The following is a 27888-nucleotide window of genomic DNA, read 5'->3' on the forward strand; positions in this document are numbered from 1 at the left end:
CCGGGATTCGAACCTGAGCATTTCGGTATGGCAGTCAGAGTCACTAACCACTTTTCCTTCTGGGCCGCGTGTATGGTTCTTAATTTGGTAGATATTTTAACTTTTCATTCAGACGTTTACCGTTCACGAAATTTGTTTTTCTATATTTTCCTTTACACCTTATGTCCTTTAATCCCTCCCATAGGAATTAATGTCTTTAGCATATTATTTCAGGCAAAAAAAAAAAAAAATACTACATTACACATTTAAAAAGAAATTTAACGGCAGTCTTCAGTTTCCTCCCCTTCGTACACTTGTACATTATAATATCACTGGATTAACTGTAGGGAAAATATTTTAGTATCTAAATCATTTAAGCAATTTCATTGCATAATTTTTGCTTTATCTATTTTCAAGATTCACAGTTAGTAAAAAGGAATACACGCAAATAAATTTACTAAAATGGCATTGCTTTTAGAAACTATTAAAAGCGGAGCGTTAGCTCTTTTAATTCAAATGTACCAATCCATCGTTTAGTTGTATACTCTGACTTTACAGAAAACGTTATGCAAAAGTTTTCTGATCATTTACATTTCGAAATAAGATAGCTCTTCTGTTCGTAAACAAATATTTGAATTCGTATGAAACTAACTAGCCATTCTCGAGCTATCAAGATAATTCTACAACAACGATTGAAATTACCTTAAAGCTTCATTGGTAGCGAGCTATTAAACTCGACAAAACGGTCGCATCGTGCAATGTGTTCCGATCTCACAAACAGATCTGATCTTGCCGTCTCGGATTCCCTGTTACGAAAAGCAAGTCTCTCGGCATAATGTGATTTCTCGCCTCCGCTGCCACGTGCGCGCGACTGCGCATGAGCTTTTGCAGGCACGCGCACGCGCCGGGAGCGCGCGCCAGAAGCATGAATGCCGCTAAGCGCCCGTTTATAATCTCATTTCTCGCTCCGTATCTTCCTTTGACTGGTGCCTACCTCTCTTCAGCTTCATCTCAAAGATAAAGGTATCCCCACCAGCTTCATTCGCAAATAAGACGCAGACTTCTCCTCATACTTCATCTTTTAGAAATTAATAATAAGTAGTGACTGCTGAAATTATTCAAATATTCATATTACATGCAAACATCCTACACATTGAGAAACTTACGGTAGGATTTATTGGCTTTTGATGGCTAAGTCTGGCATACTTTTAGAAAGTAGGACAATTATGAACTAGAACTTTAACACTCGAGCAATTATCTCAATAAACGTACAAGAAGATTTCGAAATTTTAGCAAAGATAGAAAAGAAGCATTACTACTTAAATATGAACTGTCTGGGACTTGGATATCTTCTGATATTTTTGTGTTTTTTCGGTAAGTGAGGATGCTTTTTTAATTATTGAGGAAATTTGAAGCACTGGAATTTTTTATGTAGCTCATACTCACCAGCAGATTTTTTTCCTCCCGTGGAACATGGTTTTATATATTTTTAAGAATGAAAATACGATTTTTCTTCACTTAGCTTAAAATAATTTATTACTCTTTTCCTTTGATGAAAATTCAAGATTTGTAACGATGAATAATATCAATGTTTCGTTCTTTCATTTTGATCTGTAGTTGAATAATTAGAACCCGTTAATATTATATTTTATTGCTTTTAGGATCTGTAAAATTTTATAAATTTAAAATTAATTTAAAAACTAAGTTTGATATATCTTATTGCCCTCATAAACCCCAGGAATGGAAGTCAAGAATTTAGTTCTATGATTTTTTATATCTGTACAGTGAAAACCACTTGTGTACACATTTATATTATTTTAGATATTATAACTATATAAAGCTTTGTTGAATCCAAATAAACGGTTCATGAAATTGACAAAACAAAATTCATGACTGTCTTATGTTAAAATTTTTATTTAGTACTTTCTAGAAATTTATATTATGTATTGCCCTTACTTCAAATGCAGTTTTGAGAAATAAGTAAAAAATGACAAATAAGTAAACTAAAATTTAAATTACGAAGGTACTGTTCTGAGCAATCTGTATGTGAAAAATATGAAATTACAATCAATCATTGATTACATTCTGGCCTTACAAACCTTATTAATCTTAACAAAATGCGTTTATAATACATAATTTGATAAAACGTTTTCAACATATAGTTTTAAATAAAATTAATTCCCTTTTTCCAACTCTTCAAGTTTTGTGAACTGAGAACGTTTTATCAATCATCGAGAAACTTTTCTTTGGAAATAGTACAATCAAATACATATCTATAAAAATGGCATCTGTTTGTTTGAAATTGCCGAAAATGATGAAATTTTGGAAAATTATTCTTAAATGTTTAATACCATATTAAAATTCAATAAACCTGAAATAATGTGTTAGCAAAAGGTTAATGTAAAGTTTGATACTTTTCAAAATTTAATTCTGACTTTAAGAAATTTTTCATTGCACATTCTGAGGTACTCTCCGTTTTTTAATATCTTTATTTTAACTCTAAAACAGAATGCTGTATCTACATAAGGATGTGACAAAAGATTTTTAATCCATTACGTCAGCATTTGTATTTCGTTGGTATTCACGCATCATTTTCTGTAATTTGGAAATTCGGATCTCAGATTTAAATACGGTTCAAGTTACATTCTTGAACTCTAGTCGGTTTTAGATTTTATATGTAGCATTAGTCTGTAAAACAAAGCAGCGTATTTTTAATTAGCAATGGAAACTAACAGAATGCTTTTTAAATATGCAATTTAAAATTAAAATTATTTGTGTTAAGATAGATTTAGAATATAAAATTTATGAGTTCATAGTACCCACTTCGTAACATAAAACTGTAGATACCAAGCATGTAAAATCTGAAAAAAATCTGATTTAGCAACACACTCTCTCTCTGTATATATATATATTTTATTTTTGTGTGAATGAATTTTAACACTATGAATATAGGCTAGTTATTTACAAACATTAATGCAGCAGTCGTACGGAAAAAACAAATTAAACGAGACATTATTAAAAATACAAATTATGATACAATAACGATACAAAATTATATTAAATACATTATTAACAATTTTGCAGCCATTAAAAATATCAAAATACTAAGAAACACTCTACACTAATGAACGGCATACTACTATAATTCGAAAGCTTGCTTCATTAAAGATAATGAGCGCAATGATCTCTCAATTTACGAAGTCACAGTTTTGTTTTTTGTTTTTCATGACAAAGAAAAAGTACCTGCTGATTTTTAAATTTAGTTTTTTGAATCAGTTAATATATATATATATATATATATATATATAAGCAGAAAGAGAGAGAGGGATTTTGTAAAATTATCGCATTGGGTAATGGTCCTAAGTTGCACCTGAAAAAAGTTTACTTAAAGCAAATTACGCTAAGACTTATAAAGCTAACTTTATGTGAGACACGCTTAAAATAAGCTGTGCATATAATTTCACAACAAAAACTTCAGAAAATTGCACTGAATGTTTCCCAGAATATTTTACTCGGAGATAGTTCTTCATCCAATATCGAAATGTTTAAAATTTACTTAAAATTCTCATTATGAAAGATTACTAAATAAATGTCTCAAACCGAGAGGAGTCTGATTCGCAAATAAAATTTTATGCGTAATACTTGTTTCTCTTTCTCTGTGTATACATATGTATCAAATTACAATATGTGTACTTCTTTATGATTGGTTGTAGGCTTTTTCTACGTATAAATACCGTAATTTTAATTTAATATATATGTTTCTTTCCCAGTTTCTTCTCCAATCTCTCTCTGTCTCTCTTTTCGTAAGGATTCATATATATATATATATATATATATATATATATACATTTATAGCACCAACTTCACTATATATATATATATACTCGGACTATATCCCGTTATATATTTCGATATGAACATTGCATAAAAGGTAAATAGTAATGCAGAATTATAAAAACGAATAAGAGAGATAAAATATTTCTTCTCCTTTTTTCCTCCTTCAACAACTCCACATTTTTTCCTTTCTTTTATTTTTGGAACTAAAACTGATAAAGATTAAGAAAGGAAATGATATTCTTATATTCGTGCATTCCCCATATATCAAAATAGAGTTCATTTCATATTATATTGTATCGCAACGAGATATTCTCTATATTCTCTTTCATTGCTGAACTAAAGCGCATCGTTATTGGGGTTTAAATTACTCGATAATTGGGTTGTTTAAAACTTTCAAGCGTAAAATTTAGTCTGGCTTCGACCAAAAACACTATTAACTTTCAATTGTTTATCTACCACAAATTCTTAGGTTATCTATTTTATTATAAATTTAACGATTATTTCAGTTTCAGCGGGATGATTTACCTTTCAAAACTATTATAGAGGAAAAATAAATTTCTCCCGCTATTAATTTCAGAAAATTGCATTTAATTTTTTATATTTTCATTACAGAAAATTCTTCATTCAGTATTGAAATGTTTAAAATGTATTTTAAATCCCTTTATTAAAGGATTACCCAAACAAATTTTTCAATATAAGAGAATTTTGATTCGCAAATAAAATTTCGTATGTAACACTTGTTTCTCTTCCTCCGCGTATACACATGTATCAAATTAAAATATGTATATTTGTTTATCAGTGGTTGAAAACTCTTTCTATATATAAGTACTCTAATTTTAGTTAATATGTACATTTCTTTCCTAGTTTCTTCTCCAGTCTCTCTTTTCCTGTGTGGATTCACGCATACACATACATTTATCCTGAGGAAATCAAGTTATATATCATAGAAATATATGTCCTGTTCCATACACTTCTATACATGTATTTTGGATATATCTCAAAAAAATCTTCATCACATAGTCAAATGAAGAATTATTATTGAGGGGGATGAAGTGTATAATTCTGATGATGCATTAAAAATAGGTAATTAACGAGAAACATTTCCCATAAGAGAAATTCTTATGAAACGGGAACTGTAAGGAATAACATTTTTATTTTATTAGAATACTCAAGAAGCATTCAGAAAATGAAGCTTTCTCAATACATTTAATAAGCTTAAATATGGTGGAAAATGAATAGGCAGTAATTGTTTTTATTTACAGAGCAACGAATGGGTTAGCCTGGCATTTCTGATAATAATTAACCTATTTAGAAGTGCCAAGTTAAAATACTTTAATTTTAGGCACTATAATCTCAAAATCTCCATGAATTACAAAATTACTTAACCAAAAGAGATAAGTGATATGATCATAGTTACCACCCGTTCTTCCAAGGAAGTGGCTGTGCGTTTTAGTCTTTGCACATTTAGTTTGACAGATAATTATTTTATCCCTCACGTAAAATATAATTTTCAAAAATTCGTTCAAACTGCTCACAAGCATTGCCAATTAGAATAGTAAATATTAATATAAAGTATTCTTATTACATACTGCTATTATGTTTTTCTATTTTCGGGGAACTAAATTATAATTAAAAAAAAACAAAACAAAAAACAACTATCTGTATCTTTTTCCCCTCCTTGTGTGTGTGTGTTAAATTCAGTTTTAGCCTTTTCATTTTAAAATGTTTCAAATGAGCCACATAAGCAGAACCTATTTAGAGTATAAATAAATAGAACTTTTATATAAGGATTATTATTTTTAGAAAGTGGATCTGGTGATCTTTAAAAATTGGGAAAATATATCAATTAAGTTAGATGCAAGCCTCGTGCACAAGCAAAACAGTAAAATAAATGTATACCACGGAATAGAAAATTAAATATATTTTCATTATCTAAATGTAAAAGCTTTCACGCAGTATTATTTTACGATTAAATAGCATCAGAGCATATTTTCTACTTTTGAATGGTTCATTTTAAATCAAATTTACGTTCTTCTGCATCTGCAATATTTTAAAATATTATGAAACTAGACTTATTATCATTTCAGACAGACTTTTTTATCGGTTATCACAATAAAATTTGTATACCAAGTAAAGACTGCAATTATTTCAATCTACTGTTTTTTTTATTTTTTATTTATTTTTAAATTTTATTTTTTGTTAATGTCACTGAACTAGAGTACTTTATCAACCATTAAATTTGTCAAGAATCTAAATAAAATAGATTACGTTTTTACGTATATATTCTTATAAATTTAGTTACGTTTGTGAATCACGTTTACCTAATGAATAACATGTCACACTGTCAAAATTCCTAAGACTGTAAATTTCAGTTTTATATGTTCTTAACATAACATATATATATATATATATATATGTATTTATGTATGCACATATATATATATATACACACACACACACACATATATATATGTATATTAGTTTTATAGTTCCGGGATGACATTTTGGTGTGTTTCTTTTATAAATGTCTTCACAAAATTTTCCTGTTGTTTCCAATAATATCTTCAAAAAGAATAATATTTAGGAATTAAATGACCTTTTATAGTCGGTTGACAGCTTAGACGTTTTGATTGAAGACAAAAGCCTTGATCATGAAATTTCGAAGAGTCGGGGCCACCCTCGAGCGTTTTCTAGACATTCGTCTTAAGTGTTTACCTTCCCTATTTTTTATCAAGTGCTAGGTTACCTAAACAGATCTAAGCGAAATTGAGAGGCGTACTAGAAGTTGACCATTGGTTATACAGCTCTAGTACCATCTCACTAACTGTTCATCTCCACCCAAATTTTGATGAAGAGAACCCAGGGAGTGGATCCAATGGTATCACATCCCTCTTTTCTACCACCAAAACACCCGCAGGAGTTTTGCCTCGCAAATATTTCAAGTATCAAGAGAATTCAGTGGTATAATCTTAGAAATACGGGAAAGCTAGGACAGCATAAAACGGAACATTTTAGAACATTCCATGCGCGAAGGTATGATGAGTATCCTCCAAAACGTAATGCGGCACACTTCTCCTTTTTATTTTCAGCACTTAATCTAATAGCATGACCTCAACAAAAGTGAAAGAAAACACTATATTGATATATAAACGTCCTCGCATAAAAACCAGAAATGTACAATGATAGTCAGTAACTAAATTGATAAAAAACCTGAGCATGGAGCCTGAAGCCACTTGTCGCAACGCTGCACTCGGCATTTCCTAAATTACACACTTTATTTTGGATTATAGTTCTTCAGTAGTAATCAAATTATGCCTCTTTATATTCTCCTTCAGGTAGCTTCACAGGGGAAAAAAGCATTCAAGGACGGCGAAAGGCCCAACATAAAAACACCTAGGTAGTCCTAGTCGTCGAAATCATGTCGTAACTAGTTCTATTGTTGCAAAGAATTTTAAGCTATCTGCAGGGCATGAAACCTTAACTCAGTTCCTTCGTTTAATACAAATCAGACTCTTCTGAAGTTAGAGTTTGATGACGATAAACAAACTTTATATAAAAGAAGCTACGTGGCATAATTCGTTTTAAGAGATATATAAATTGATACAATATCAGCGAACAACATCATTGTTATTGTTGTCACTTATCTCATTGTCTGTTAGTAACATCAGAACAAGCCCACCGAATTTATCGTGGCGAGGACTGCAAGACCGCGCCTTGTGTACAGTATAGGTGACAGTATGACTTTGTTCCGTTTTGCCTCCAGTTTTGATGCAGAGAATCTCAGGGTGGGGCACGGGTCCGAGGGTCTCCGACCCTTCTTTTTCTATCGCCAACCTCTCGAGAGGCCTTTCGGCAAATCGCATATTTTGAGGGCCTTTTAGTCGCGCAGGCACCCTTGCCCTTGTTTAGTCACTCTTGTTTTCTACGGGAACTTCTACGGGAAGTTCTACGGGAAGCAAGTCCTTGGGTACAGCAGTCAGCATTGCTGACCACTATCCTGGTTGAGCGGCATGTAATTTTTTACAGAACGGAAAGAGATCTTAATTAAATACAAAGAAAAATGTTACTATAATCGTAAATATAACTACATCTTGCTACAAATAAATTAAATCTGTGCCATTGGCATTTCATTACAAATTTCAGAGAAAACTGATAATTGTCAGCCTAACAATTAAATGAAATTTATATACGAAATACACGTAGTAAGCTGCTGGAGTATTTTTTGAACAGCACTTAACAAAATCATGAATCAGTTATATTCATGAACGTTCAGCTGTTATTTCTAATTTCTCATCTTTCGATAATGTATTCTTAGAAATCGTTACAGTAACGCAAATTCTAAAGATATTAGAACATAAATTTTCTTAAAATGGAAGTACATGTTACTTATTTAAAATGTATTTATATACGAAATGAAATTTATATACGAAATACACGTAGTAAGCTGCTGAAGTATTTTTTGAACAGCACTTAACAAAATCATGAATCAGTTATATTCATGAACGTTCAGTTGTTATTTCCAATTTCTCATATTTCGATAATGTATTCTTAGAAATAGTTACAGTAACGCAAATTCTAAAGATATTAGAACATAATTTTTTTTAAAATGGAAGTACATGTTACTTATTTAAAATGTATTCGACTTGGAGCAAAACATTTCAGTACTATATTTAAGATTAGATAAATGGGCAGATTTTTTAGCTAGCCTACATATCTAGAAGTATGAACTTCGAATGATTTAACTAAATATATTTGAAATATTTATTAAAATAAATGTTCGTCAAATATTCGAAAATAATAAGCGTGGGTCAAAACTAAAAGCTAGGAGATAACTCAAGATGAGTATCAATAACTTGAAATTATTTTCATGTAATCCTTTTGAAAAAGTAGCTCGTAACTATAACTGTAATCGGCTTTATAGATTCGAATATGATAACAAAATGCTAATAATGAGAAATAATATATATATGCATATAATAAACTGATTTTTTCTCAGGAATATGTGCAAGAAACATGCATATCTCGATTGGCAATAATTTAAATCCTTAGCAAGAACATATGAAAATCATAGTCTTTAATAATCTGTAATTTACTTTTAAAGATGAGGAAATTTATTTACATTAAAATATGTTTCAGTTTTAGAAATTAAAAATAATTTTATTTTAATGACATAATAATCAGTTGTTATTTCTTATTTTAGAAAATTTGATAAAGAAAATTAGTTTTTATTTCTGATATTTATAAAAAACATGAAATGAATTTTAAAAAAAAATGCGTACGAACAAATTTTAATAACAATTTTAATTATAGTTTCAATTTTATGAAATTATGGAAATTAAAATTTGTAATAGAATACATTTATACCTAACTTATCAGTAATTAAGTATTAAATTTCTTGCTTGCATATATAATTGTAAATTGAAAGTTAAAAGGCCAAAAATTCCAGAACATTATTTTCTTCAGATGTAAAATATGAAATCAAAGAATCCAGACAAATATATGACTTCTAATTTATTTAACTGGAATCAGGGAATAAATGATTTTAACACTCAATAAGAATATACTTGACATATCGGCGTCTTGATGAATGGAATGGATTTTAAAGTGTATTTTGTTATATTTGCTTTGACATTTCTTGAAGTAAACACGTGAGCTTCGGATTTGTAAATCTCGAATGTATTTGCATTGTCGTTTATTAAATAATTTATCGCAATTCGTACAAAATGCAAGAATGGATTCCGGAATGTGGAATAAGGAACATATATAGTTCGGAAAAATAAAATATTATAATTTAACGATAACAAAGAAGTTTGAAGAAATTCACATTTACTGTTCTGTATCATTTCATGTATTGAATATATAATACATTGCTTTTATCGATGTACTTTACAAGATAGTGATATCATAACGTTTTCTGTAAAGGTAACCACAAGTAATATTGAAATAATAAATGGAAATATTATGAAAAATTGAAGTGTAATAAGGTGATTGATCAGTCAAAAGTACAGCTTTAAATTTGCTTTTTAGTATCAATAGACTGCGTTTAGATAATTGCACTTGCCGTTATTAAAACTGAATTCCATCCTAAAAGTGAAAAATCAGTTCCTTCTTTTAACATAGTTTACGTCCCCATTCTGCATCCTTCTTCCATAATAATGTGCGACTAAATACAAAATATAGAACACAGGTTAATGGATGAAGCATATTTTAGAATATATGAATAAAACAATGCAATTAATTTAATGTTTATATTTACAATGGTTAGTCATTTCCTAACAAAAAGCGTTTTCAAAAATATTTATGAAATGAAGAAACATTCAAATTCCTTAGAAGCTACTTAAAGCATGCATTTATTGGTGTCCTCTAAAAACATCGCGGACGAAAACGTCGCGGAGAAAATAACGCAAGGCAAAAACGTCGTCGTAGAAAACATCAGGGCAAAAAAGAAAGAAAGGAGAAAACATCACAGTTCTGAAACACCGAGGTTCTTAACAGTTCTTAACAAACATACTGATTGAAAATAAAGCGGTTCAAAAATATCTCTGATTTAAAACATCATTGGAAAAAATATCATGGTAAAAAATAAAGCAGCTTCAAATCATCGCATGACAATACATCAAAGACAGGTATTTTCAGGCTTTATAAAATTCGCATATTAGCATAATGAATTTCGAGCACATGAAGGAAAGGTAATATTTTTGCTTTTACATTTCATATTTTTGAATTCACTAATTATTATTTTATGAAAAATATAAAGGAAATGTAAGCATTCAAAACTAAAAATGTGTAAAAAATTATGATAGGTATAGCAGTTAATAGAATTTAAAGTTTATGTAGTTAACTAATAAAGGCTTTTAACTACTTATTCTCTTTCACAACATTTCAGTAGTAATTTTTTATGAAAAGTGAAATCTTATCAAATTTTAAAATTCTGTTAACTACTGTTAAATAGCACTGATTTTCTACTTATTTTTAATTTTTGAATGCTTAAGTTTCCACCTTTAGGTTTCAGCAAACCTTTATCAATTAATTCAAAAGTCTGAAAGTAACACTATTACTTTTTCCTTCTTGCGCTCACAAATTCTTATGCGAAAGTCTGAAAAACTCATGTCTATGATGTTATCATTTCCGATGATTTGCAAGCGCTTTTTTTACGACGATATTTTTTGACGATGTTTTTAAAACTGCGACGTATTTCAGCTACTTTATTTTCAATCATGATGTTTTTACTACTATGTTTTAAAATGTTTTCTTTTTGCTTTCCTAACTCCCACGATGTTTTATACAACGATGTTTTGCCTTGCGTTGTTTTTACGCGTTTCCGTCCGCGATGTTTTTGCCACATGTAACCCATATATTGTGTGTAACTTGGTCTATATTGGGTTTAATATACATGCATTAAATGTAACCAAGCAGATGAAACATGTACATATTAAGTATAATCTTACGTGATATGAAATACATTAGCATGTGAAAGCTAGTGATGCTCAGGAAAATAATTTAAATTTTGCGTAAGCATGGTTTTCATAATGAACTATAAAAATACAACGAGGTATGTTTTGTAAGTATCATAATAGTTTCGGCGTTTTACGAGCTAGAATGCAGATGTAAATGTTTTGTACATTAGGTTTATTTTTAACACTTCACTGTATTTGCATATAAAATATGTTGCTAAGAAATAAAAGAGAAACTAAAGTTCAATGCACAGCTGATAATTTCCTATGAACAGTTCAAATTCAAAGAAGAGATCCAAATTATCTCATATATGAGTATTACAAATATCACAACGTATGTTGAAACTTTTGAAACAAATTTCACTTGCAACTGCATTTGAATGACATGGTAGAATTGAGGAAGGAGGGGTTCTTACTATTTGAGAATGGTAAAAAGTTTAGAAATGTGGCAAAAACCGTATTGTTGAGTGTTTCCATTTATATGAAAATGAAATATCCTTGAAGTTCTAAAAACTGATATATGTTTACTTTGAAATCTGCTTTATCCGGTATTTCGTTTTTTTCCTGAAGTACTTTAGTACAAATGAGAATCTGAGTTTTGCTCTAGCAAAGTTATAAATATGTCCTCGCAATATCTATGTTGCATTTTAAAGAGAATACCTTATGCTTACTTTGTATATAAATATATAACACAGACACAGAATAATTAAATTTGTTTGAATGCTTAATTATTGACTGAAGAAATGCGTTTGATATAATTAAATGACTAATTCAGAAGTCGAACAACAAAAATCAGCGTTAAATTTTCAAATTTTCACAGTGAAAATTTGAAAATTTAAAGCTGATTTTTGTTATTTGACTTCTGAATTAGTATTTGTTTGGCGTGTGGAGTGTTAGTGTGTCTTAGTAATTAAATGAGTTTGTTATTTTATGTTTTTAATGTCACAAACTCCTTAATAATAACCTAAATAAAGGAATATTATGTCAATTAATTTGAAACTTTAAAAGAAAGAAAACAGATGAAGAGTCATTAGGTTTTTATGAAGAAGGAGACGTGAAGCATGTGCTATGCTCTAGATGGGACTCGAACATGGACCTCTCGAATACGCGCCGAATGTGCTACCATTATACGAAGTTATGCGGAAAGGAGTGAGAAAATATTTTCATACTCTCCGCTTTTAAAGGACGATTGGGGATTAGGGGACCGCATCGCCAAATCATGATGGGGAAAAGTTATCGTCCAGCACCTTTTAGTTCGGGTGCCACTGTATTCGGGTGCCACTTCTAAAGCAGGAGACGTGAAAAATCTGCAGTGTCCTCTCCGAGACTCCAACTCGGGACCTCTCGAACACGCGCCGAGTGTGCTACCATTACACTACGGGGGGGGGGGGGCACGAGGGAAGAATGGAGAAAATACCTCACAATACTTCGGTGCAAAAGTCATATAGTTCATTTCTAAGGAAATTTCAATTATTCGAGATAAATTGTTCTTACTATGTAACTTAATCTACGTTTACAGTTAATTTACTTGCATATTTTATATTTCATTCATTAAATATGTTATGTCAAAATACTCACGCTAAAATGTGTTATGTTAGTAAAGAATAAATAGTTAAAGAGAAAGAGGATATGCGCTTAATTTCTCTCAATTAAAATATAATTTCTTCTCCTTATTTAGAAAAGAATAGACATATTTAGTTTCAGTACATACATTAACAAGAACTTTATTTTTAGAATGATTTATTGCTTTATGTAAATTGAAATAAAAGTGTGTCGTCGGTTTAAGCCAATAAAAAGCTATTACTATGCTCATTTTGTTTTAAATAAAGTGTGCTTTGCATTTTGTTTTAAAGTAAATAATTTTTTTTTCTAAATTTTTTCAGCCTCTAGAGCTGCCTTCATTTTAAGGAAAATGTATTTTGCCTTAATAAAAACTATCCGAATACGCAGTATTCTCAATTAGTACAGGTAACTGGAGCTGTACTGTAATAAACGATTCTAAATTGTAAAAATTGCTCTGAAACTTCGAATCGTAGTTGTAAACAAATTAGAATTGATATGTTTCAATTATAAGTATCCCTTTAATTGTCTAAGACATTGGAAATTACACATGGTGCAGTTAATATATTTATATTTTGAAACAAAATTTTAGGATTTTATCGAAGAACGCTATGAAAATAAAAATACATATTCTATACATGCTATAAAGTATTTTCTCCCTCCTTCCCACATGCCTTGATGGAGTAACGGCAGCACACTCAGCGCATATTCGAGAGCTCCAGGCTCGAGTTCCGGCAAGGGCACTGCACATTTTTCACATCTCTTCAAAATATCCTAATGGCTCTACAGTGGCGCCCGAACTAAAATGTGGCGGATGAAAATTCGTTACCACCAGGATTTGGCATTTGCCTGCCTGATCCCCAGGCGCCCTTTAAAAGGGAGAATATATAAGGTATGATTTCCCTCCTTCCATCATGCCTTCGTGGTGTAACTGAGTAGCACACTCGGTGCGTATTCGCAATGTACGAGTTCAGAAGAGGGCACTACACATTTTTACGCCTCCCGCTCCAATAAATACATAATGACTGTACAATGTACATTACGAAATCTATTTCAAATAACACAATTTTTGACAAGCAGTTCATTTTATAATTAAATATCCATTTTATAATATTTACTTTAATATAAAAGTGTAGCATAACTGCAATATAAATTCTGATATTACATATCAGCTCAATACAACATGTCTTGCTAATGCAAATATCTTTTTAGATTTTGAAATTTCTCTTCGTATTAGCATTCGTTTTAGATGCTTATGGTAAAAAAAGAAATCGTAACATAATATATATTTAGAGAGACTAAATGTAGTATCTTCAGCAGTCAGTTAGGGATGCTATAGACTTTCATGTCCGTCATTCACTATCAGGATTATACTTTTTGAGCAAAATACACCATCAGCTGCCACCGAAACATAATAAGCTGCCAAAAAGATAACACTGGAGATAATAATGCCAATACTTCAAGCGCATTTTCAAGCGCATTTCGAGAAAAGATAGGATTACGTTATAAATAAACCTCTTAAAACTATCGGAAACTCGTAAAATAGAGAAAATCTGATAAAGGTAAGTTTCTTTTTGCAAGTTGCATATCCATATGGCTCAGATACGTAAGAATATCGCACAGTTTGTTGAAAACAGGAAAGCAAGCTAAAAATATTTATGTAACACGATTTATTTTTTTATACAAAGGAGAAGTATAAGTTAATGCATTAGAATCATAAAAATAATTAACGCGCATTTTAACTGCTTTGATCTTGGAATTTTAAACTCGAATTTTTCCGATATATTCCTCGGAAAGGTTCGAAATTTTGTTGTTATTGTAATATTTTTAGACGTAGTAATCGGATGTATAAATATTAAAAAAGAAAAGAATATATTATTAATTAATTTAGACATGAAGAGAAGTTTATAATTCAACGAAACTGTGTTTTTTTTTTACTTCCTGTTATAGAGTTTTTTATAGCTGGAATACTAAAATACTTCTTTATGGTATTTAGATGCACATTAAAACCATTTCAAAGTGGAGTATGTTTAAATAGCTTTTACCAAAGGAAGTAGGTTTATAACCCTAAAGTAGTTTTAATAATTTTTAAAGAGATAGTTTAAGACATGTTGATAATGCAATGTATCAATATGCTTGCAAATAATTTCTGAACAGTCACGTAATACCTCTTAACAGTGTTTGCGAAATTCACATTAAGTTTGCCAAAAGTTGTTTATCTAATATGTAGTTTGCCAAATAGAAGATATTAGTGTTCACGTTGTTAAAATTATTGGTGTTATAAACAGTAAAGGTGTTGGTGTATTTAATTATGGCAAAGCACACGAGGGCTATCTGCCTAAAGGGAGGGTTGCCTTTCGTGGAGGACTTTCTAAGGCAAACTGGCTCGTATACACGTTACACATGGGGAAAACCACGAAAACGCCCATGCAGCTAGCCCGTTCGCGGGATTCGAACCTCAGACCGAACTACCAGTGTTCAGCGTCTTTACCGCTCGGCCGCTGGTGGGCTTATAAACAGTAAAGAGAACTGGGCTTTACGAACTGCCAAACTAGAAACGCCAGCGTGTGTAAATTGTAATGTCTAAGACATAGTGTCGTGTAGAATCATTATTTCTTAGACGCTACAAATGCTGGCGTTTACAGTTTGACCTAAATTGTAGAGTTTAAGAAATCACATTAAACAAAAAAAAAAAAAAAAAAAAAAAAAAAAAAAAAACTGTTCTTTGAATAGTGAAAACTTTCATGTAGATTACTGAATTAGTCTTGTTGAATCTTTACCGCCGAGAATTAATGTTGTGAATTGTGAACGTTTTGAATTTATTAAATGTAAACTTATAGACATGCCATTTTTTCTCTTGTGTCTGTATCTTACTTATTTTAGTTGAACACAATTATTAGTTTCCCTGAAGTGCTAAAATATTATTTATGTCTCAGACAGAATGAAGGGTTATACTAACTTCGGATACAAAATTCTGAATAAAAGAAATTTCGATTACTTGTACTGCATTACGGTATCATTCTGGCATTTCATTTGCAGAATTGACTTTTAAGTTACACAAAAGATCAATTATTTTCCTGATTTATCATTTTCAATTTGGCTAACAAGGGTTTGATAACAAAACTTTTTTCACATTTAATAGTTAAGGTGTACTAATATTTACGTTAGTATGAAATGATAAGATGCAACAAAAGCGAGAAATTTCTAACATGATTTTTTGAATTATGAATGTATAAAGACTAAAGACTGTTTCTCAGAATTTTTTAGAAATACTAATTACCAAATCAGTAGCTGTTTATTATAATTAGCCAAAACCGGCGTTTGTTTGCATGGGTTATTAGTCTCTAAACGCGATTTTGCGTCATCCACTATAAAAGACGAATCACGTTTCAAATTGTTAACAGCAAAATATTATCGCCCTGTTATTTTTAAAGAAATTAAATAATGAAATATCTGCATATACATACGTGTCTCGAAATGTCTTGTATGTCCTCAACTGAAAAAGCTGCAGCTGGAGGAAAGAATTTTGAATTTCGAATTTTACATTTCATATTTTGTAACATTTTAATGAAATTTTGATTAACAAACTCGACGATTTCAAAGCTATCAGTGGGAACACTGTAAGGAATAAAACATTTTTTATCTCCAGCGCGCAAGACTGCATATAATAAATTCTAAATAGATATATGCCATTTTTAACTATTTTGCGATTTTGCTGATGAACTGAATTTTATATGTCGTCAGTCCGAAGAACGAGATATTTAATAAATATAATTAACACACAAAACATTAATAATAATAAAAAAAAAGTTTTGCAAGCCGTTTTACTAAGAAAACTACACACTGGTATAATGAACTAAAAAAAATAAGAAAGAAGTATGTCAAAACTTAACACTGGATCAGATGTTATAATCATATATTGATTCATATACTGCTCGTATAATAATCTTATACTGATCAGTGAGTGCAATAGCAGACTGTTAAACTACGAACTCATCAAGAGCATAAAATCTTTAAGAAATAGTTTCGGGCAATGGTTAAATCTGAACTCTTTCAGAGTTTCTAATATTTTTATTAGTTTTGTTCTGTTTGTTTATTTCATAAAACAATTTTATCTTAGCATTGAACAGTAATTTTTTACTACTAATGCTTTTAGGATGTCATAAAAGTGAAGTATTAAATGTTGCAATGTTCCGTAGATATTTCAGAAATACTGGCAAGGCTGGGACAGTTTTATGTTTCAATTTAGAAAAGTATTAAATCGGTGGTATCCAAATTAATCTTATGAAATAGATTTATGCAGAATTTATGTATTGTTATAAAATTCACGACACATTTCTGTGAAAAAATAGTGTTTTTATATATGTACGTTAATTTAGAATAATCCAGAACCTCATTAAATATGAGCTCACCAAAATGAAACATGTAAAATCTCCTTATTCTGCTCTGTATGGTGGTTGAGAAGACTTAAATTGTATGAAATCAAAATGTCCTAACGTGGCTTAGAAGATATGAGTTTAGAATGATTACTAAATTATTTGCCGGAGAAAAATAACATGCGCCTTTTCTTAGAAATGTTGCCACCTAATGTTTACTTTCATTTTCGTTATTTAATGAGATCCGCCTTATAATATAACATACCAGCAAAATGGCAGAAAGACAAACCAAAATAAAAATTACGCTGCTGCATGGATCCCATATTAAAAAAACAAAATTCTCTTCTGATGCTTTTATTTTGCTTTCATTTGAGGGAATAAAATATTAAAAAGGATATTTCGATATTCAAATCAAATATGTACCGGGAATCTGCTTTCAGGAATCTGTACGTTGAATTTTTTATGGAGATGCGGCAATGAAGTAAATGTATCTTATCAAAATAGAGCGAATTCTTCTAAAATCCGCTCTGCATTATTTAATCTTTATTAGAGTAAATAAGAATTTGGATATATATGCAATTTTGACAAAAATATATGTATGAAAAAGATATTATTTTAAACGCATATGCGAGCATGCGACATATTTTATTTTTTGTTTAATTTAGAAGTCTCAGAATTTGACCTTTCTTAACTAAATATATTGTCTAATATATTACTATGCCTTATTGGTAAGATACTTGCAATTTCGCTTTTTTTTTCTTTTTAATTTAAGATAAAATGCCCAAAATGGCATCGTCCTTACATTTGGCAGTTGAAACTTATAGTTCAACATATTAGAGATGGCAGATTTTATACTTTAAACAGTCGCATTGGGGATTGAATACTATAAGCTAAATTTTTATCTTTATACAAGTATTTCTTTTAAAAGCAATGTTAGGCCAATTATATGCGCTTACTATTCAAATAAAAATGCATCTTGTACTTAAGTTATTTAAATATTTACATCTATTACTTAATTTTTAGTCCAAAGGGATTTGAATCCCGAAGGACTATTAGTTTCGTTTTGGCATTTTGCGTCGGACTCATAAATGTGGGTTCACTTTTCAAACTGTTGCCACAAAATGTTAGAGTCCTGCATTATATTTGAAGAAATTAAATAATGAAAAATCTGCATAAATGTATGTATATTTCTCGTATTGTGATAAAACAACGGTACATAGAGTCATCGAATTTTGAATAACGTAATCCTCCAACGAATATGAGCATGTGGAAGACCAAATTTGAAATTTGAAATTTGTTTTATGATCGATTTCCTATTTTTTAAAACTTTGACGAATTTTTGATTAACAAACTCAAGGATTTCAAAGCGAGCAATGTCAACGTTGTGCAGAAAAAACATTTTTATCTCCAGCGCGTGAGTCTCTGTATGGGAAATTCTAAAGATATGCTCATTTTAAAACTATTTTGCGATATTGCTGTTGCACTGGATCTTATGGTTTAAGTGCGAGGAACATGATATTTAATAAAGAAAGGTAACACACAAAATGTTAAAAAACGCCCCTTTGGACGTAATTTAAAATCTGAAACATTTCAGATTTTGTTTTTTTTTTTTTTTTTTTTTTAGTCCAAAGGGTTTTGAATCCCGAAGGACTATTAGTTTCGTTTTGGCATTTTGCGTCGGACTCATAAATGTCGGTTCACTTTTCAAACTGTTGCCATAAAATGTTAGAGTCCTGCATTATATTTGAAGAAATTAAATAATGAAAAATCTGCATAAATGTATGTATATTTCTCGTATTGTGATAAAACAACGGTACATAGAGTCATCCAATTTTGAATAACGTAATCCTCCAACGAATATGAGCATGTGGAAGACCAAATTTGAAATTTGAAATTTGTTTTATGATCGATTTCCTATTTTTTAAAACTTTGACGAATTTTTGATTAACAAACTCAAGGATTTCAAAGCGAGCAATGGCAACGTTGTGCAGAAAAAACATTTTTATCTCTAGCGCGTGAGTCTCTGTATCGGAAATTCTAAAGATATGCTCGTTTTAAAACTATTTTGCGATATTGCTGTTGCACTCGATCTTATGGTTTAAGTGCGAGGAACATGATATTTAATAAAGAAAGGTAACACACAAAATGTTAAAAAACGCCCCTTTGGACGTAATTTAAAATCTGAAACATTTCAGTTTTTTTTTTTTTTTTTTTTTTTTAAGATTTATTTATTTTTAGCCCAAAAGGGGCTATTAGGCTGGAAATGGGACTTTGTATCGACTCACTATAAATGTGTCATTTCCCTTTTGACTCAGTTTATTGACATTCGGCGAATTATAAGAGTCTTTCAAAATCTAATCTTTATCTTTCAAATTGAATCTATCTGTTTTGGATTAAACTAAGTTATTTGAAAGCAATAGATGCAGTTCTTAAAATTTTCGTTTCTTAATTTTCAATTGAAATGATTTAAATAATAAAAATGCATTTAATTCGCGACTCATCAAATTTAAAATTTTCAGAATTTTCATAGAATGATGCTGTATATTTTTTTAATTATTTATTTCACATTTTGTAAAATTTTAATGAACTTTTGATTAACAAACTCAATGATTTAAAAGCGAGCATTAGAAATTTTGTGCTGAATAAAACATTCTTATCTTCAGCGCAAGAGACCGTCTATCGGAAATTCTAAAGGTACGCTGTTTTTAAATATTTTGTAATTTTATTGCTTGAATGAATTTTATGTGGAGTAAGTGGGAAGAGGGTGATATTTAAAAAATAGTGCCATCACACAAAATGTTAACAATAAAAAGACAAAAAAGGTTTCGTAAACTATCTCACTAAGGAAGTATTGACATAATGAACTGGGAAAAGATTGAAAAAAAGCATACCAACAATTTGCACAGACATTAGGTTATTTCGAAGCAAGAGAGATGAAAAATAAACAGTGCCCTCGCAGGGACTCGAACCCCGGATCTCTCGAATAGGCGTCGAGCGAGCTTACCACTACATCACGAGGGCATGCTAAGAAGGCGGGAGAAATACCTTATATTCTCCCCCCTTTAAAAATGGACTGGGAATTAGGGGATCCAAATCCTGGTTGTGGAGAATCATCATTCACCACGTTTTTTTTTTAGTTTCGGCGCCACTGTGGAGTCATTAGGATTTTTGTTTGTTTTTGGAAACAGAAGAGAGATGAAAATTGAGCTGTGCCCTCGTCAGGACTCGAACCACGAACCTCTCGAATACTCGTCTAGTGTGAGGACGACTACACCACGAATGCATGCTAAGAAGACGGGAGAATATATAGCTTAACACTGCATCGGGGATTCTAAACATATGTTGCTTTTAAAATTTCTGTGATTTAACCTGTACACGGCTTAAGTGAGAGTAAAACGATGTTTAAAAATAAAGCTGAAAAGAAAAAAAGAAGGAGCGAGTGCAACAGCAGACTAGTAAACTGCGAACTGAGCGAGAGCACAAGAAAGCTTAACACCTTAGACGGCCGTTAAATTATGAAAGCGAATGAAAATAAACTCAAATATTCTAGGAAGTAAATATGCTTATGGATATTGTTACTTTTACATTAGATGTTAATTTAAATCATAGGAATTTGCGCGGAAAAGGAGGCAGCTGTTTCATAAAGTCTCGTATACGTTAATACTTACGAGTCTGAAATCACTTGCAAGTGGCAAAAATTTAGCATTATTACTAGCATCTGAATCTACTCTAAAACAGAAAACTACACACGCAGAACCCGAATGACATTATTCCTGAGAATGTAAGTTGAAGAAGTAATAAACATGACTAGCTTTTAATTACTGTTGTCTTATCAGCCACAGAAAGATACACACGGATGAACATTAATAACAGATTGGTTAAATTTTATACGGAGATGCGTATCGGTTTTAAGCCCTGTCGGTGAATATTCAGTGATGGTATGCGGGAGACGCTAGTTGCTCGGGAAGGTTATTCAAGTTCGAACCGGCTGAAAGTATATGGGAAGTCGATGATACAAGTAGTCATTACTTGAGATAAAGATTAGTAACTAAGAAGATGATTAGCAATTAATTCTGAAAAATTCCTGTATGAATGGCGATTTCAGTTGGATAAAGGCTGCACTGATGGTTAACAGACAACTGAATTCTAACTTATCGGAGTTATCCTCTTTAGGTGACAGGATAACTATCCTATTTACCATCAAACATTATTATTTCAGCCAAGGTTTCACCCTGGCGAAAGAGCTGCTGTACGGGTGCTTTTTTTTTTTTTTTTTTTTTTCATCTGTAACTGAAATACTAACCGGTTACGTTAGAAAGCCCTCTTTGAGGACATTCACTGTTTTAATCCTAATGTGCTTCATCATGATCAACTAAACAAAATATTTCGATAAAAAGAAATATTTTAAATATATAACCCTTGAATAAGCGAATTGAATATGTCAAGGACGCATATTTTATTCCCAATTATACGTATAATAGAATTATAATTTTTCAAGTGAGAATTAACGTATTCAAAATATTATGTTGCATTGACAAGTCTTAGTTTGACATTTTCACTAAAATAAGTAGCATATTAATTATCTATACACTAGCTCCAGAAATTAATCAAATCTATTCTGCAGTTATTAATGCAACTCCATTTATAAGACCGTTTTTCCATGAAGCAATGGAATTAATTATAAACGTAGGTTTCTCTGAATAAACGATAAATTATTATGACTGTGCTCATTAAATACCCATTGTTGGTATGCGCAAAAAAAAATCTGCAACGAACTTATTCGATTTATGTCACTGGAATTTTCCAAAGGAAGGATTTGTTTCAAATGAAACGTGAGTGAAATTAGCTTCATTTACATTACATATTATTAGTATTTAGATCAGTTATAGAAGTTGCAAATGTGTGAATCAATAAATTACTGTATTATGAAGACATAAAATATCAAAGATTGTAGGTGTGTCTTTTTAAATCTTTATAGGATTTTTCATTTATGAAATATGTAGTAGAATAGCGATCAGCAATTTATCGGGTAATGATAAATGCATATACAGTGGTGGCCAAAATTGTGGACACTTTTGGAAATTTTTATGTTTTTGAACTTTGTATGCTTATAGAAAACGTTACGTTTCACAAAATTCAAACTTGTATATATCATTTTAAACATAATTTATTATTGAATTCAATACAAAGCACAAAATTCAATTATTTGCAATACAAAAAAGTTATATGTACTTTAATATAAATAAAAAACACAGTCATAAAGTGGTTTGTAATGTCTAGCTTTCCTGGGCAATCACTCTTCTTGTTCTGAGAACCAATCAAATGTTAGTAACTGCCAGTAGAAGCTGACATCATGTTTACACTTGACACAATTCATTATTTTGCTTTGTTCTGTAGAAGGAGGACCTGTTTCTTATACACTGCAATTACAAGTAGGAATTTTTGTAAAAATTTTTAATATTTAGTCAAGAAGCAATGACATCAAATAAAAGAGTAGATTGGACACCTAGAAAGAGATGTAATATTATTGTGTTACGAGAAAGCGGTCTTTCCTATGCTGAAATTGCAAGCCAGGTGGGTGGTTCAGTGACTACATCTGGAGTCTGAAAGTTTTGTTTATAATATCAGGAGACAAATTCAATAAAAAACAAAGAAAGAAAAGGCCGAGAAACGTGCACCACATCTATTGATGACAGAAGAATAAAAAAACTATGTCTCCAAGATAAAAAAATGCCATCAGCGGCCATCAGAAGTGATTTGAATGATGCTGGTGTTTCTGTCAGTTCTAGAACAATCAGGAGAAGATTAACAGATGTTGGACTGAGAGGTAGAATACCACGAAATAAAGCCTTATCTAAATTTTCAGCAACGAAACCAAAGACTACAGTGGGCAAAGGAACACATTAATTGGACAGATGATCAGTGGTCACAAGTTATATGGAGTGATAAAACTAAGATATCGTTATTCGGTAGTGATGGGCAAAAATATGTAAGACGTAGAATAGGAGAACAGCTAAATCCTGACTGCATTCAAGCAACTGTGAAGAACCCAGTTAGTGTTATGATTTGATCATGCATGTCAGCAGATGCTATTGGTCGCCTTCATGTCATCGATGGGACACTGAATGCCAGAAAATACATTGACACTATTCTAGAACCAAAACTTCTACCTTCCATCAGAGATCTCTTTCCCAACAATGCTTCGTTTCATTTTCAGCAGGATTCTGCTCCCTGCCACACGGCCAAAATATCGAAAGAGTGGTTTCGTACAAAGAGCATTAAATTGTTGTCATGGCCAGGAAACAGTCCTGACCTCAATCCTATCGAAAATTTGTGGCACCGTTTGAAAACTCTTGTCTGAATGAGGCGCCCATCAAATAAAAGGGAACTAATTGAGGCTATAATTGTTTCCTGGCATCATGTAATAACGAAAGAAGAGCTTAAAACTCTTGTCAGCTCAATGAAACGTCTATGTGAAGCTGTAATCAAAAATAAAAGGTACCCTACTAAATACTGATAACTCACTGCAATCATCACTATCTAATGTATATCGATAACTATTATCGTTTAACTTTTTTTATTGCAAATAATTGAATTTTGTGTTTTGTATTGAATTCAGTAATAAATTCTCTTTAAAATGATATATACAAGTTTGCATTTTGTGAAACGTAGCGTTTTCTATAAGCATACAAAGTTCAAAAACATAAAAATTTCCAAAAGTGTCCTTAATTTTGGCCACCACTGTAATAACCCCAACAATGACTGTCAAGAATTAAAATAGAAATAATAAAAATAGAAAACAATGATAAAAGTAGAAACCATGTTAAACGATAACTAATATTTATCTCACAAATTCTTAATCAATACTACTGTAAAAATCAATTATACTACAGAATTTTCTGACTAATATTAAGGGAAAATATTAAGGAAAAATATTGCTAATATGATCAGTCACAATAGACAGTTTTATCGATAATATATTTTACTGAATAACAGTATTCACTCTGCTGTCCTTAAAATCACCGACGACTTAGAAAATAGGGCAAATACGCATTGCTGAAAAAGGCAGCTGCAAATAAATTTACTGCAATCACATCCAGGGGAATAATTTGGATAAGATGTCGTTCATCACAACGTTTACGTTTCCCTAAGAGTAGATTTCTAGCAAGGGGATTTCTTTTTATACTATAAAAAATTCCAATACTTTATAAGGTTTACACTAGTTAACTATAACTATCACAACAAGCAAATTAATATTTTGATACTGAAATTTTGAATGATATACGAGACGGTTTCTGTGATCTAAAGCATCTCACTGCTGAATTTAAGCTTTATCATTCTGCCAATTAGGTAACTGTAGTCACAGCCACTCTGTCATTACCAGAAAAATACTCTGTCATTACCAGTCATTACCTGTTACGTAACAAACACACGCACTCTGTAACAAATATACACATTCTACTCTTAATATACACCAGAAAGGATGCGTAAAAGAACGGAAGTTTGAAGTAGCTAATAATATGCACTAGGAATCTACATAATAGGAAATAAACTTGCAGGACTATAAAATTTAATACATCATGCTTCATCTGTTGTTGGATTAAAAGTGATGAAAAAGAAACATCTGCCTCCGCGAAAGCAAACGAGAAAAATTCATGAATGTTCGAGTTAAATGGTAGGATACGATTCTATGGCCAGATAGGTATAGGTATATATAGATAGTATTTTTTGTCTCTTGATTGTATATATATATAGAATCAAGAGCTAAAAACAAAGATTAATTAGATCATGAAAGAGACGAATTTCCGGTAACAAATATTCAATAAAATTAATACCTCCTGTATATGTATAAAATTGATGAAAATTTATTGATCATTTTCAATTAACAGCCAAAATTTGTTTAACAGATCCACGTTCCTGAATTAAAGCTAGATGATTATAAATTTTTGAAAAATTCAAAATAAAAATAAAAAGGAAATGCCAGTTAAGCATATTTATTTATAATAATAAAAGAACCTCAGAAGTACAACAAGATTATTTTAAATATGTTTTTCATTCAATTAATGATCATGAAATAGTTTGCTCCGACGTGACACTAAAATAAATATTTGAAGAATAAGGAAGACGAAAAGACTACCCGAGTAAGAAACCTGAAAAAAATCACTGAGTAACTAAAAATAATGTGTTAATAAATTTCTAAACAAATAATAAGCCATAATGTTAAAACATTTTTGAAAGCCAAAAGCAAAATAATGGAAGTTAATATTTTAAGGAAATTAATTCAGTAATTAGGATTTTAATAAGAATGCATAAACATTTTAAATTGAGGAAATACGACAAACCGTATAAAAATGGAAGCCTTATATCTTAAAATGAAAAAATAAAAGGGCAATATGCCTAAATTTGTGAAAAATTATAATAAAACTGAATCTATTAATTAAAATTAACTAATTAGATAGATAAAATTAAAAAATGCAAACAATATATGTCACTATTGAGAATTCTGTTAAGCAGAAAAGTCGAATTGAATGCTTCTGGTTGCTGAGAATTCTGCTTAGAAAACAACGAGTTGAATTGTTTGTGGGTGTAAACTTAATGTAAAACTGAAACGGAAAGGAAGGGAATAAATTTATTTTCTATATCAAATCTCAAAAATTAATAGTAATATAATTTGTTAAAATTAATAGAAATTTGAACGAGTTCGGATTTGTACAATCATCCAAAAGGATTTGTTAAGGTTTTTCAATATCTCGCTGATCTTGTAGTTTGTTGTTGCACTAACTTCTGCTAGCTTTATTATTAAGCACCCATTTTCTTCGCACTGACGCCATATATGACTCAAGAGCAAAATTACCAAAATTTTTAAAGCAGCATAGCAGCATATGTTTAGAATTTGCGATACTGCTAAGTCTTTGTTATTTTATTTTTTTCAGCCTTTTCCCAATCCATTATATTAATGTTTAGTTTTGTTAGTAACACTGCATAGATTTTTTTTTTGTGTGTGTGTGTGTGTGTGTGTGTGTGTGTGGTGTGTGTGAGAGAGAGATTTTATTATTAGCACATTGTGCGTTAACCTTATTTATTAAATATCACGTTCTTTGTACTTACATGACATAAAATTCAATTCAAAAGCAAAATCTTAAATGTTTATGAAATACATATCTTAGAAATTTCCGATAAACAGTCTCGCGCGTTGGTGATAAAATATTTTACTCCATACAGGGTTGCCACCACTCGTTTTCAAATCGTTCAGTTTGTTCATTAAAAGTCATTAAAATTTTAGAGGATATGACATATAAAATTCGAAATTCAAAATTTGGGATTCCAGGTGCATGTTTTCGGGTGGAGGACTGCGTTATTCAATATTTGGAGGCTCTGGATACCGTCGTTTCTTCAACATACATGCATGCATACATGTAGATTCTTCATTATTTAATTTCTTTAAAAGTAATGTAGGGCGATAATATTTGGTGGCAACAATTTGAAAAGTGTTTCGCTATTTATACTGGAGGACGCAAAATGCTATCTTGAAACTAATAGTCTTTTGGGCTAATAAGCAGATAGTTAAAATTTTATATTTTATAATTTATTTTACTAATACAAGTAAATTGTGTGTAAGAAAGTTACAATTTTTAAATAATTTTTACATGTAAAATGAAGTAATAATATGTTGGTGATGAGGGGGTTCAAAAATTATGTTAAAGAGGAAAAGGTAATTTAATAGATAAACGTCTTCACCTATTTGGCGTATAATAAATCTAGAATAGATATCCATTTGTTAGTAAAAGTGATAGATAGACCATTTTCAAATTTATGAGTGTATTTACAATTGTTTCATATCAAGAAAATAGCTCCAAATTCTATCATAAGTAACAATGAAATGAACCTATAACGACCAGCTGTGAAATTTTTGGACTAGTTATGTATCGGTTGCTAAATTTCACGTCACCAAGAGCCGTATATTTAAATTAAAGAAGTTTCGAGAGCCACAAATATATTTTCCAAAAGCCAGAAATCCGTATTTACATCACTTTGAAAGTAGTAAGAGAAGTTTTAAAATGGAAAGAAATGTCTGATTCTAAAAAAAAATCATTCAATGGTAGCTTGCTTTATTTGGTGATGCTTAAACGACAGCGAGATATTTTGTGGCATTTTGTTTCATCGAAAAAATTGTGATTCGGGAAAAAACTCCTGTTCAGTTTTTAAGCAACTATGATTCTTCCACAATACTTTCTTGTAAATGTTGATCTGTCACATCTTGGTAACACTCATCAATCTTCGAATTCTTAAATCTGCTACACAACAACTCAAATTGTTTCTTAGTTACTTCGAAACTATCACGTAATTCCTTGCGTACTCAATCCACTGCAAGCAATACCTTTTATCCTCAAAATTGATTGGTTAGTGACATTTTCTAAAGGTGATATCGTCTTCTAAGCTGTGACTGTCATCAGATTTATTAGAAATACACAAAGCTTCCAAGTTCTGTAATGATTCACAAATTTGAATATCGTATCAACTTCCAAACTATTTTTTTTTAATTTGTATCAAATTGTGTGTAATATTACACCGCTGGTCACCGTAAATGCAACACCATGAAGGAAGCATGCAAATAACATGAAATTTACAACATGAATTAGCGGAGGTGACATATGCAAATGATTAGAATTTCAGCGCAGACA

General features: G+C 30.7%; 1 protein-coding gene across 2 annotated transcripts in view; it reads left to right on the plus strand.

The window, feature by feature from the left end:
* The first annotated feature begins 935 nt into the window (after positions 1 to 935).
* LOC118202435 (limbic system-associated membrane protein-like) overlaps positions 936 to 27888 on the plus strand; it is a 577976-nt gene continuing 551023 nt past the window's right edge. The window contains exon 1 of one of the 2 annotated variants that reach the window (XM_085818897.1): positions 936 to 1353. In XM_085818897.1, the coding sequence (XP_085675023.1) occupies positions 1305 to 1353 (49 nt within the window). In that variant the 5' untranslated portion in view covers positions 936 to 1304. The remainder of the gene's footprint in view (positions 1354 to 27888) is intronic. The other variant, XM_085818896.1, reaches the window with a different exon arrangement.

Source organism: Stegodyphus dumicola, chromosome 6 (genome assembly GCF_044657685.1).
Source record: "Stegodyphus dumicola isolate Sdum_Otavi_A_Nest chromosome 6, ASM4465768v1".
Taxonomy (NCBI): Eukaryota; Metazoa; Arthropoda; class Arachnida; order Araneae; family Eresidae; genus Stegodyphus; species Stegodyphus dumicola.